Raw genomic sequence first — 12305 nt, 5'->3', positions numbered from 1 at the left:
GTTAGAAGAGGAAGGAATCATAAAGATCATCAAGCTGCTCCCCTTCATTTTCCAGATAAAGAAAGTGAAGCCTCAAAAGAAGTGACTTCACCAATATGGTACATCTGGTGAGCGTCGGAACAGGGATTAGCATCCATCGGCTGCTCTGCCAGCACCACTAGCTTAATTCTGCTAGACATCAGTGAGCTTTGTCATCTGTTTTCCACCTGCACAAAGGAATGAGTTCTGGGAAATGCAAAAAGGCAATTTACAAGCAATGGCATTGTCTTAATTTTCAGGGAATTTTAGGCCTAAAACCAGCTCCCAAAACTTTCTCACACTTCTTCTCTTGTCTCTATGGCTTTGCAGAAAGCAGCAGAAAAAGTGAAAAGAGCACTGAATGCCAGCTCCTGCGTGTATTAGCTGAGTTGTGTGACTCTGGGCAAGTGGCTTAATGTCTCTCAACCTGTGTTTCCTCATTGGGCAATAAGCATTTATTAAGCTCCTACTATGTGCCAGGCAGTGTTGTAAGCCCTTTATAAATATGGTCTCATTTGATCCGCACAACAACCCTTGCAAGGTAGGCACTGTTATTATCCCCGTGTTAGCTGAGGAAAGTAAGGCAGAGTTTAAGTGAGTCGTCCAGAGTCGCATTGCTAGTAAGTGTCTGAGACCGAATTTGAACTCAGGCTTTCTACTGAAGCACCTAGCTGCCTCATCTGTAAAAGGGGAATAATGCTAGCACCTGTCTAATGGGGTGCTTGTGAGGCTCAAACGAGATAAACATATGTCAAACATTGGGCAGACTGTAAAGCGCTACGTAAATGCTAATTATTATGATGGCTGTGGCTGTTTAACATCTCTGTGCCTCAATTTTCCCATCTGTAAAATGATGATAAGAATACTTGAGCTGAAATGACAATGATGTAAACAGAAAGAACCATAAAACCTGAAAAACTGGATTATAATGCAATTACAGTGGCCAAGCTTGTCTGGGGGGAGCTGAGAAAACACACCTCTGTTTTTCCTTTGCAGAGGCGGAGCACTACAGGCTGGAGCCACAGCTGATGTGCTGGTAGCTTTTGTTGTGCTGGTTTTTTCCTCTTTCTTTTCAGCCTTTGTTATAAGAAATGGCTTCCTCAGTAGGAAAGGGGGGGGCCCTTGGAGGGAGAAAGAATACTTTGGAAAGGAGGTGATATAAAAGAAAAATACATGGATCACAATGAGATATTTACAATATTAATAATACTTGAGTTACCTACTTCATCGGGTTGTGAGGACAGTTTACAAACCAAGGAGCTTTACTCTCTCAGTGTGAGCCATTGAGGATGCTGAGTGGCACCATGCCAGAAAGCTAGGCTTTCACACAGGGGAAGCTAGGACCTAAGTAGAGATGAGTGGGGAGCCAGGGTGCTGCAAAGGCCAAGCGCGTCAGACAAGTTTTCCCCAGGCCTAGAACTTTGTGTCCTGAAATCGGGCACTCCCTGGCCAACAGCCACACCTGCTGAGCATAATTCAGGGGCTAAAATGAGCAGGCGGTTTTCAAAGGAAGAAATCCAAGCTATCGCCCACCATGTAAAAACAGCTCCAAGTCAGTAATAATTAGAGAAATGCAAATTAAAGTAAATCGGAAGTTCCATAAGTCAGACTGGCAAAGATGCCTCCACCCAAAAAGTGACAAATATTAGAAGGGCTGAGGGAAACGAGTACTTTAAGACACTATTGGTGGAGCTGGGAACTGGTCCAGCCATTCCGGAAAGCAATCTGGAACCATGCCCCAAAAGTTACTAAACTGCTTACCCTCTGACCCGGCAACACCCCTGCTAGGCCTGTTTACTGAAGAGATGATCAAAGAAAGAGGGACAAGATCCATAGGTATAAAAATATTTATGTAATTGGGGGGTGGGGTTAAGCTCCAAAAGAAGTTGTCCTGGATAATTCCAATCGGCAAAATAACTTCTTCTCTGAGTCCCCCCTCTTCCCCAAGAACACCCTAAGTATTATTTCAACCCTGCCAAAACTCACTCCTTGGACCTGTTCGGACTTGGGCAACTCTGGCTACGTGCATTCCAACCCCTCCCGAAACCAAGTCCCAGTAGGCTTCTGGCTCACTCACTTCCCCACCCCTCCCAACCAATTAGATCAGATCTAACATCCATCCATCTTCTCCAGCCCTTTCAGGGCAACCCAAATCAGTATTTCAAATCTGAATTCTTCCTCACATTAAAAAAGATGCTCAACCCTCTGGCTCCTCCCCCTCTCCCTACCCAGTTCCTCTCACCTGACTTCCTTCCCAGGATTGCTTTCATCCTCCTGACCTTTATTCGTCCAGGGAGCTCATTAAGCTTTGGGGTCTTGGGGTTTCTCTCTCCATAGAATGTCAAAGCTCTAAGGGATCTGAGGCAACGTCTAGTTCATATCCCTCATCTGACAGTTGAGAAAAATTGAGGCCCAGAGAGGTTGTGACTTGCCCAAGGTGAGACAGTAGCACAATTGTTTCTCCCATCTAGGCTTCCTCACTCCAAAACCATCGTTCTCGCCACTATATACAGGATGCTGGCTGCCTGATAAGGATTTAATTGGAAGGTGCAATTTTCCCCATCTCCCATTCCCACCAACTTGTTCAAAGCTCTGTAGCCAAGAGTGTACGACAGCAAATAAGCAGAGATAAGGGTACATACCCGTAGACTTGGGGGTCCTCTCCTGGGGACTGTTCTCCTGTGCCAATCTTAAAAGAAATCGGAAAAGGGAAAAAAAACTTTTTAAAGCCATATAAAGAGATATCAAGGCAGAAATGTCCCTTCCAGGTTGAGGGTTGGTGAAGATAGCCTCTATAAAGATGCAGGGAAGGATTGGGAAGGGGGAAAAATAAAATCCAGCCAGGGGCAGCAGCTCTGTTAAAGATACAGTTAAAACCTTGAAAGGCTTCAGAACTCTGATCAGTATAATGATGAACCACTGTTCCAGAGGACCCAGGATGAGCTATTCCCCACACTTCCTGACAGAGCAGGGATAGATTCAGAATGCTGAATGAGAAGTAAGTTTTTGGACAAGGCCGATGAGGGAATTTGCTTTGCTTAACTGTGCATATGTTATAAGGGTTTTCTTTCACATTTAAAAAAAAATTGTTGCTCATGTGGGAAGGAGGGAGGGAGTGGAAGGGAGAGAAAATAAATGCTTGGTAATTGGAATAGATAATTTTAAAAACAGTTTAGCAGAAGGTACAGATTAGTAGAAAAGTAGTTTAGCAAGCACAGGAGCAGTCCCATGATGGAATTCAGCACCTAGCATGATGCCTGGCACATAGTAGTACTTAATAAATGCTTTTTGATTGAATTAGCTACATAAAACTTTAAAAAGAGAGGCAACTAATTTGCTATAGTAGAAAGAGCCCTGAACTTGGAATCAGCTCTAAGTTTCATCTCTGCCACCTATGCGACCACATGCAACTCACCCTCATTGAGTCTCATCTTCCTGGTTTAGAGCTAGGATAATTATAGCTATATGAACAGACTTCCTGCAAGGCTTTGGCAAAGACCAAATGAGAGGATGCTGCCTGTGTGAGCCTCAGTGTTCTCATCCATAAAATGGGGATCACTTTTCACTACCCATCTTCCAGAGATGTTGTGAGGGTCAAGCGTATAGCAAGTGTGCCAAGAATTTTGTGGTCAAAAAGCACACTGCATAAATGCTAAGTTATTATCAGTAAGTAATCATTCTGTCTCTACACACACACACACACACACACACACACACACACACACACGCACGCACAGTCACTCTCACACATGCACACTCACACATACACACGCATATGCGCTCACACACACGCACTCACACACTCACACACATGCACTCACACGCATGCACACATACACACACACGCACACGTGTGCACACACACACACACACCTGCCACTGCCGCCCTTCACTTTCTTGTACAAGAAACTCAGAACCGCAGACTCTCATGTTGGAAGGGACCAGCTAGTGGCTGGCTAGTCTAACCCATGACCAAAAGAGGATCCCTGGTACAACACGGAGGACAAGTGGCTAGCCAGCCTCTTCCTGAATAGTTCCAAGGACAAAGAGCCCACCACCTCCCGAGGCTGTCCGTTCTGCTTTGAGGTAGATCGAGTTGCTCCTGACATCCAGTCCAAGGTTGCTCTTCTGCAGACTTTCTCCCCATTGCTCCTCGTTCTGCCCTCTGAGGCCAAACAGAAAAAATCTAATCTTGTTTCCATGTTGGCCATTCCGATGGTTTCCCAAGGACCGGAGAGTCCTGATAGTCATAGCTTGGTCTTGGTAAAATAAAAACTTGTCATCCCAGGAACAGAAGCTGAAGCAGTGCTAGGAGAACTCCCCAGGAGCCAAGATGGCATTGAGGGTGAACCCTCTACTCCTATGCTATTCTTTCTTCTGAGCTCACCTAAGTTTCCTGAATCAACCTTCTCCTGGTCAAAAATACTTACAGAAGTTCCTCCTGGAGGAAATTCCCTTCACTGCCATGAAGAAATCAGCCCTTGGTGCCCTAGTGTAGTGGAGATCTCAGTGGGAGTCTAAGAAAATTCATGATGTCCTGGGTAAGGCATTTGAATAGGAATCAAAAAAAGCTAAGTTTGAATCCCACCTAGCTGTGAGGCCCGAAGAAAGTTACTTCACTTCTCTGGGCAACTGAGGTTTCCTGTAAATTGGGGCGGGAGGAAGAGGGAACTTAATGAGCTCTAAAACCCCTCCCAGCTCTAAGTCTATGATCCAGTTCATTCCCTACAAAAATATTACGGGTTTTCCAGAATGAACTTCCTCTTCTTTAGGACAGAAAGGCATAGACAGCAAAGATCCTCCTGGTACCTGACAGTAGGCCACAGGACAAATGGACTGACTACTGGGGCCCTGCATTCCAGATTAGGGAAGTCCGGAGGCATCATTCGCCTCAGTCCGCACAGACCCTGGAGTATCTACTCCAGACCAAAGGCCTCTGGCATAATGGATTACTCAGAGTCCAGCAGATTATTCAAACAAATAATCCATTTAATAAAAAAAATAATACTCAAATATCCCCAGGTAAAAGCAGTTCAGGAAAATAAAAACATAAGCATTGATAGCAGTGAGATGAGGTTCCCTGAGGACACAGGGACTCCCTGCCTGTTACAGGCCACGTTAGAGCTGAGCCCTGTCCTCCTCGGACCTCCAGGCCCAGGGGCCTGCTGAGATAGACTCAGGGCTTTGGGATGTGGGTGGAGCCAGGAGGAGGGGTCTCGCCTTTGTTGCCTCCCTAGCGATTCCAGGTCGGACCTGCCTGACCACGTGGAACTTCCGGCTCTCTGGCAGAGCATGTGGAACTTCCGGCTGCCTGACCACGTGGAGTTTCCGGTCTTTGCCTGGAGCTTTGGGTAGTGCGGGAGGAGAGGGGGAGGAGAGTAGGCGGAGTCAGGGCGGTCCTAGGACCCAGGTGTATTGAGTTTTCACCTGTCCTTCACCCACGTAACCAAAGAATGTACCTACGTCACTAAAGGTATAAATGTGCTGCTTGCTGAAATAATAAACGGAGTCATTCACCATCTTTTTGGCTCCCGCCCCGTACATTGTCCGCGAGATCAGGCCCTTTGCTTAGGCAGAGGCCTGGGGCTTGGGGGGAACCCCGAGCATAGTTACGAGGCTTCGGAAGCTCGTAACACCTGCCAAAGTTCTAAAAACCACTTATGTATTCTTCTGCCCACAGCTGAGTTTAAGACCAATCCAGTTAGGAGGAAAGTTAACCCAAAGTGCTCCTGGTCTTCATCATAGCTTCCTTTCTCACACCATTCCTAGCTGGTATTTCGGGAATACATAGGGGGTGGGGAGGTGGGGTGGTAACTCATGTCTCCCCAGTTCCAACAGTATCCTGGCCACAACAGCCAAGGTGGCTCCGGGGCCTATCTGGGGATCCATGTCTGCTATGTGGTAGCTGCAAGATAACCCTATCCTCCAGAGCCTTCTCCAGAGTGAATATAACCTCAAAGATCTCTCTGGAACTGGACCAACTTCTGGGAGTTCTATGAATTAAAGAGTGCCAGATCTTCTGGGGCATCTCCAGCCTGTCATCAGCCCTGGCAGCCTTCTATCATCTGAACCTATCCCCACACCAGGATTGGGCCACAACACCCCTGATTTTTGTGGGGGTAAAGAGATGGAGCTTGAGAATTCACTGGCTGCACATTTGCCTTCCCATGGGCACTTCTAAACTCGTGGCAGTGTCTGTTCACAGGACCAGTGATCACACTGCCAACTGACTACCTGTGTGCAAACATGGCACTGAAGAAGACCAATTGGGACCCAAAACGTGGATGGCCTCTTTCTCTCGTTACCAGCTATTGTGACTCACAGCCCTAGACTCTAGTCACAAGTACACACCATCTGACATCCCAGCAAAGTTACCTTACTCCTCCTACTCCCGCTTTTCAGCAAAGAAGACACAGCCCCAGGGTATAAGCTGTGAAATCATAGTTCTAAAATGAGAGAAGATTTCAGAATCCTTCTAGTCCAAGCCTCTCATGAGGAATCTGAAGTCCATGGAGATTGCGATTTGCCCAGTCACAAAGGTAGCAAGTGTCAAAGGTGGGATTTGAACCCAAAGCCAGGGATCATGATCTTATTGTGCTGCTTCTCCAAATGATTGCAAACTTGGTTATTTTTTCTTACTTCTCCAACAGGTCCCTCTCTATCTACATCCTTTCCTGGATCCCCTTCCACCTTTTGCTTCCCCAAAGTGGACAGACCCTGAGACTAAGTCTTCATCCTTTACTCTGCCTTCCATAACTCTATCCCCCAAAGTGTTCACTTAGCTTCAACAATTGCTTTTGGGGCCAAAAGCAGGCCATCTTTGGGTGGTCAGTACTACATGCAGCAGGCAGAGATATGAGAGAAGAGCAATTCAGATGTATGAAGGGGTGTGAGGTGGGAAGGCACAAGTTGTGGTTGGCAGTCCTTTTGATCAGATAGATTATTGTCAGGTAGATGAAGCACAGTAGGAAATAACCCTGGATGGGCCAGAACTTGGAGGGCCTTGAGTGCCATGCCATACTAAGGAGCTTAAATTTCATTTATAAGGTAGCTCATGGTCATAAAAGATTTTTGAATAGAAGAGGGACATGACCAGAGCTGTGTGTGCTTTAGTAATATTAATCTGACAACCATGTAAAATAAAAACTACAGCAAGGAGTGACTATATGCAGCAATACCAATTAAACAAAAAGGGAGGGCAGACATAATGAGAGCCTAAACAAGAGGATAGAGAGGAAAAGAAGAAAGCAAGAGATAGTCTGTAAACAGAATCAACAGCACTTGGTTACTGATTGGCCATGCATGGAGAAGAGAAAAGAAACCCCACTGATTCTGAGGGTTTGAGCCTGGACTTCTGGGAAAGTGATGGCACCATCAACAGAAAACAAGAAAACCAGGAGGAGGAGCTGGTCTGGAGGCAGGACATGCAGTAAGCCAGGTGTGGTTTTGGACAACCGTAGAAGACCTACGTAGAGATGTTCATAAAGCATTTAGATATGTGAGACTAGACTGAGTTGAGGAGAAGTTGGTTGAGGTTGGAAGTAGATTTGAAAGTCAGCCACAGAGAAGCTGGGATTGACAGCAAAAGGGTAGATGAGACCACCGAGAGCAGGGAGCAAGTTAAAAGAAGGGCCAGGAAAGAACCTTGGGGAATGCCCACATAAAGAGAAAGGAGGAAAAGGGAAAATGCCTGTAAAGGAGACAGAAAGGTAGCAGCCAAAAAGGAAAGAGGAGGTCCTAAAGGCAGAAAGATTAAGGAGGCAAGAGCTTCAAGGGAAGGGTGATTAACCAATGATGTTGGGTGCTGCAGAAAGGTCAAGGAGAATGCGGTCTAGAGAAGGTCGTCTGACTTTGCAAGTAAGAAGCCACTAATGACCTTTAAGGGAGCAGCTCCAGCAGAGTGGGGAAGAGGGAAGGCAGATTGCAAAGGGCCAGGAAAGTGAAGGCAGAATGTGTAGACTTCTCCTAAAAGAAGTCTGGGAAGAGAGGCAAGATGGCAGCTCAAGGCGGGAAGCAGGGTAGAGGAACAGGGTTCTTAGGCTAAGGGAAATCTGAGCATGTTCATAAGTGGAGGGGGCACCCTTGAAAGTTTAAAAGAAAGGGGAGAACAAGGCGGGGACAGGATGGAGGGCTGACCCAAAACATACTTCAGGGCGTACCTGGGAGTCTTGTCTGTGTTCATGCCCATATTCTGACACCATCTGGACTGACTCTAGTCTGGAGCAGTCACCAGCTCCCTCTCATGGGGACATTGCTACTTCCCTGGGAGAGAGTAACTTGTCCTTGCCTATAGGATGTTCCACTCAAAGAAGCTAGGTTTGCCAAGGACAAAAATCACCAATGATCTCCAAGCAGGATTATGATAAGCTTTTCCAGCTTAGGATCCCAGTCTTCCAGACTTGTAATAGAGCAAAGACCCTCCAGACCAGGGGTTCCTAAGTGTTTTTTGTATCCCCAGAACCCTTGGCAACCTGGTAAAGCCTATGGGCCCCTTCTCAGAATGTTTTTTCAATGCATAAAATAAGAAACAAAGGATTACTAAGGAAACTTATTGAAATACACTTACAATTATTTAAAAAAACATTTGGAATCTTAGGTTAAGAATCCCTGCTCTAGACAATTGACAATAATCTAAGGCACCCAACCGTGGAGTGCTGGCCCCAGGCAACCCATACAGACACAACAGGTGCTGGTGGTCCCTGCTAACTCTGACAATCTCTGAATCTTTAAAACTCCAATGAAGTGCCCAGTATGATTTACCTTATTCCAGGGACCTCCTGGACAGTGAGGGCATCTTGGCCTAGAGGCAGGAGACTGGGATTGCTAACAACAGCTGGCAATGTTACTGACTTGGTGTCTGCTGGCTGCCCGGCCTTTGGGATGGGAGAGATCAGGGAGCCTCCCAGAGATCGCCTCATCTTCTCATCCTTGCAATGCAGGTATTGAAGAGATATCTGCACCTGGAAACAGCGTTGGAAGAGGGAGTTAAAGTCCAGCTAGTCTCACTTCGATCCTTTTTAAAGATCTGTGGTTATGATGGCGTGGGACTCTCCATGAATACAGAGCACAACTCCTCCAGCTTTGGTGTTTAATCATCATGAGTTGATGTGGCCAAAAAAACCCAAACTCAAATCCCAAAACTCCATACATCAGCTGGTGGTCAGCTTTCTGGTGACCAGTCTCTTCAAGCTGAACTAGACTAATCCTCAAATGATGGCCAGGCCTTCCCGCGTAGCAAGACCTGCCAGAGCTTGGCCTCAGCTCTAGTCTTTGAGAACCCAGGGTTGCTCCCACACCACGATGAGGCATGAGAGGGAGGTTTAAATGGAGGAAATCCCATAGAGACACATGAAGCTTAGGATTCGAATGTCTCAAGGAACATTCCACCCCACCTTCCCCTTCCTGTGGACACTCTGGGTAAAGAACGATCAGAAACCAACATTGGCCCTGGGGCCAGTGAGGTAGGATAGCCCTCTGGACAACTTCCTCTGTGGCCATCTCAAAACCATCCTACTTCCTTATTTCTCCAACTCAGAAAGTTCCGAAGTCAAATTTCACTTCCTTCTTTCTTCCTGTTTCAAAGAATCATAGATTTTAGACCCAAGAAAGCCAATGATACAGTGATCTTAATCAGACAGGGTCACACAGCATGCCCAGTCCAGCCACTGCTGTGAGGGTCTCTGTCTCTCTTTTCTCTCTCTCTCTCTCTCTCTTGTCTCCTTCTGACTCAGACTCTTTCTCTTCCTATCTCTGTTTCTCTGTCTCTGTGTGTTTGTCTTTCTATCTTAGTCTCTGTCTCTGTCTCTCTTCTTTTTTCTCGGTTTCTCTGTATCTTTCGGTCTCTCTATCTCTGTCTCTGTCTTTTTCTGAATGCCCTGTCCAGTGACTGTGAGGGTTGGTATCTCTCTCTCTCTCTCTCTCTCTCTCTCTCTCTCTCTCTCTCTCTCTCTCTGTCTCTGTCTCTCTCTTTCTCTGTCCCTCTCTCTCTTCCTATCTCTGTTTCTCTGTCTCTGTCTCTGTCTGTCTGTCTGTCTCTGTCTCTCTGTCTGTCTCTGTCTCTTCCTATCTCTGTTCCTATCTCTGTCTCTATGTCTCTTTCCTCCTCTCTCTCTTTCTCCATTAATTTCCCCAAATCAATCAAACAATACGTACTTATTATGTGCAAGGCAGTCTACTAGATGCCAAAGATACAAAGGAAAAATGAATAATTGTTGGCCTCAAAGAGCTTACATAAACCAAGTCAGGACAAAGCAAGTGGAGGGGGGAGAGGAAAAGAAACAAGAATTTATTAAGTACCTACTATGTGCCAGGCACCATAGCACTCACAAATATTATTTCATCTGATAGGAGTGAGGTATCAGCTCCACCCAAAACTCAGTGCACCAAACTGCCATGGTAGCAATGAGTAGGAAGATGTAAGGTGAAGAAATGTCTATGCTCTGGGGAGCTGGAAGGGGCTTTGAGATCGTGCAGTTATCCTGTGCCCTGTGAAATTATTTGTTCAGGAATCAGTGTGACCTTGCAAGACATATCAATAGTTTATAATAATTATAATGATAATAATAATAGTTGCTAATAATAATAGCTAATAATGATAGCTGCTAATATTTATCCATATAAATATTATATATTTATAATATATAGTATATATTTATATATGTATAAATATACAGAACTTTAAAGTTTACAGAATGCTTGACTTCATCCTCATCATCTTCTTCCTCCTCCTAGTCACTCTCCTCCTTCTCAACATCATCATCGTAGGCAGCCTTTAAATAGCACTTGGAGGTCTGCAAAGTGCTCTGCATATGTTATCTCATTTGATCACTGAAATCATCCCTGTGAGGTGGCTGCTACTGTTACTGCAATTTTACAGGTGAGAAGACTGAGGTGGAAGGAGATAAAGTGATTTGCCCAAAGCCTTATAGACAGTAAGTGTCTGAGAAGGATGAAGACCTGGTCTTCCTGACCTCAGGTCCAGCCCTCTGATCTGCTACTTCATGCTGCCCCCTAGTTTATTTCTTTGGGCCTCAATTTTCTCATCTACAAAATGAAGGGATTAGAGCTGATGGCCTCTAAAGTCTCTGGCAGTCCCTAAATCTAAGCTCCTATGGATTACCTCATCCCCAAGGCAACCCCCATTTTCCCATTGCTGAACTGTGTCCTGTATGGTTCCACCAAAGTTTAACCTAAGATGGGCATCTGTTAGTCAATCAGCAAGCATTTATTAAGTGCCTATGTGGAAAGCTTAGAAAGAATGGCTACTCCATGCCTTTCTCTAGGATAAAAATTACTATTACATGTCTTCCTGTTCTGAAAAGTGCATTTATATTAGAGAGGGTGTAGCTCAGACAGAGTTACTTTTGTTGCTGACAAACACTTATCAGTTCTAAACTTTCATCCTAACAGATAAAGAAAGCAAAGCCCAGATGGGAAGTGACTTGACCAAGGTCACATGGCCAGTGGATCCTAGATAGAGTTGGGAGTAGAAGCCAGGTATCCTAACTCCCAGTCCAGTGCTCTTAACTCCAAGGGAGGCTGTCTTATATTTAAATTTGGATCTTCTATGTTACTGCTATGTCACTGTGATAAATGATGAATATGAAGAATACAAATGACTATAGAAAGGCACATATGAAGTGATAGAGAGCAAACTAATTACACCCATCATCATAATAAAATCTGATAAGGACATGGAAGGAAAATATCAGGGGCCCCAGGAGGATACGTGATGCTACAGTTGTTGTCGTTAGAGTTTGCATATGTGATTATTTTTTCCCTTTTAGCAAACTACAAATCATTTGGAATTCGTAGTTTTATTATGATTTTATTTTTTATTGTTTGGCTTCACTGAGGTTATTAATTTTATGATAAATATTTTTAAATTAAAAAAAACCTTGGACCTTATAGAAAACAGGAGCTGCAATTTCTTTGGATTTACTTTTATAGAATATCAGACCCAATCCCCCTACACACATTACACCACCTTGTATTCTTTCAGGGATATGATGTATTCCTAGTCTGTGAGAATGAGATGCAGTGAAAAGAGGGCTGAATTTGAGTTCAAATCCTAGTCCAGTCATTTACCACCTATGAAATGTTGGGCAAGTCACTGAATCTACCTGGATTTTCTCAGCTGTAAAATGAAAGGTTTGGAATAGATGACCTCTAAGCTTCCCTTCAGATCCCAATTTCATGATCTTATAATTTGGCCACCCAAAAAAATGACTAATAATACACATTCTTTATGGCCAAAATGGACCAGGTTAGGCTGTGTTAAATCTATA

The 12305-nt window shown here is 44.9% G+C and overlaps 1 protein-coding gene across 1 annotated transcript in view; it reads right to left on the bottom strand.

Moving 5' to 3' along the window:
* The window catches only part of TOGARAM2 (TOG array regulator of axonemal microtubules 2), a 79893-nt gene that overhangs the window by 60610 nt on the left and 6978 nt on the right, over positions 1–12305 (bottom strand). Inside the window, exons 5-6 of the mRNA XM_036749922.1 lie at positions 8779–8978; positions 2661–2707 (exon numbers count right to left, since the gene is read on the bottom strand). Coding sequence (XP_036605817.1) covers positions 2661–2707; positions 8779–8978 — 247 coding nt within the window. The remainder of the gene's footprint in view (positions 1–2660; positions 2708–8778; positions 8979–12305) is intronic.

The sequence above is a fragment of the Trichosurus vulpecula genome, chromosome 3, assembly GCF_011100635.1.
Source record: "Trichosurus vulpecula isolate mTriVul1 chromosome 3, mTriVul1.pri, whole genome shotgun sequence".
Taxonomy (NCBI): domain Eukaryota; kingdom Metazoa; phylum Chordata; class Mammalia; order Diprotodontia; family Phalangeridae; genus Trichosurus; species Trichosurus vulpecula.
The sequence above is the reverse complement of the archived record's forward strand: the minus strand, read 5'-3'. Positions and strand labels throughout refer to the sequence as shown.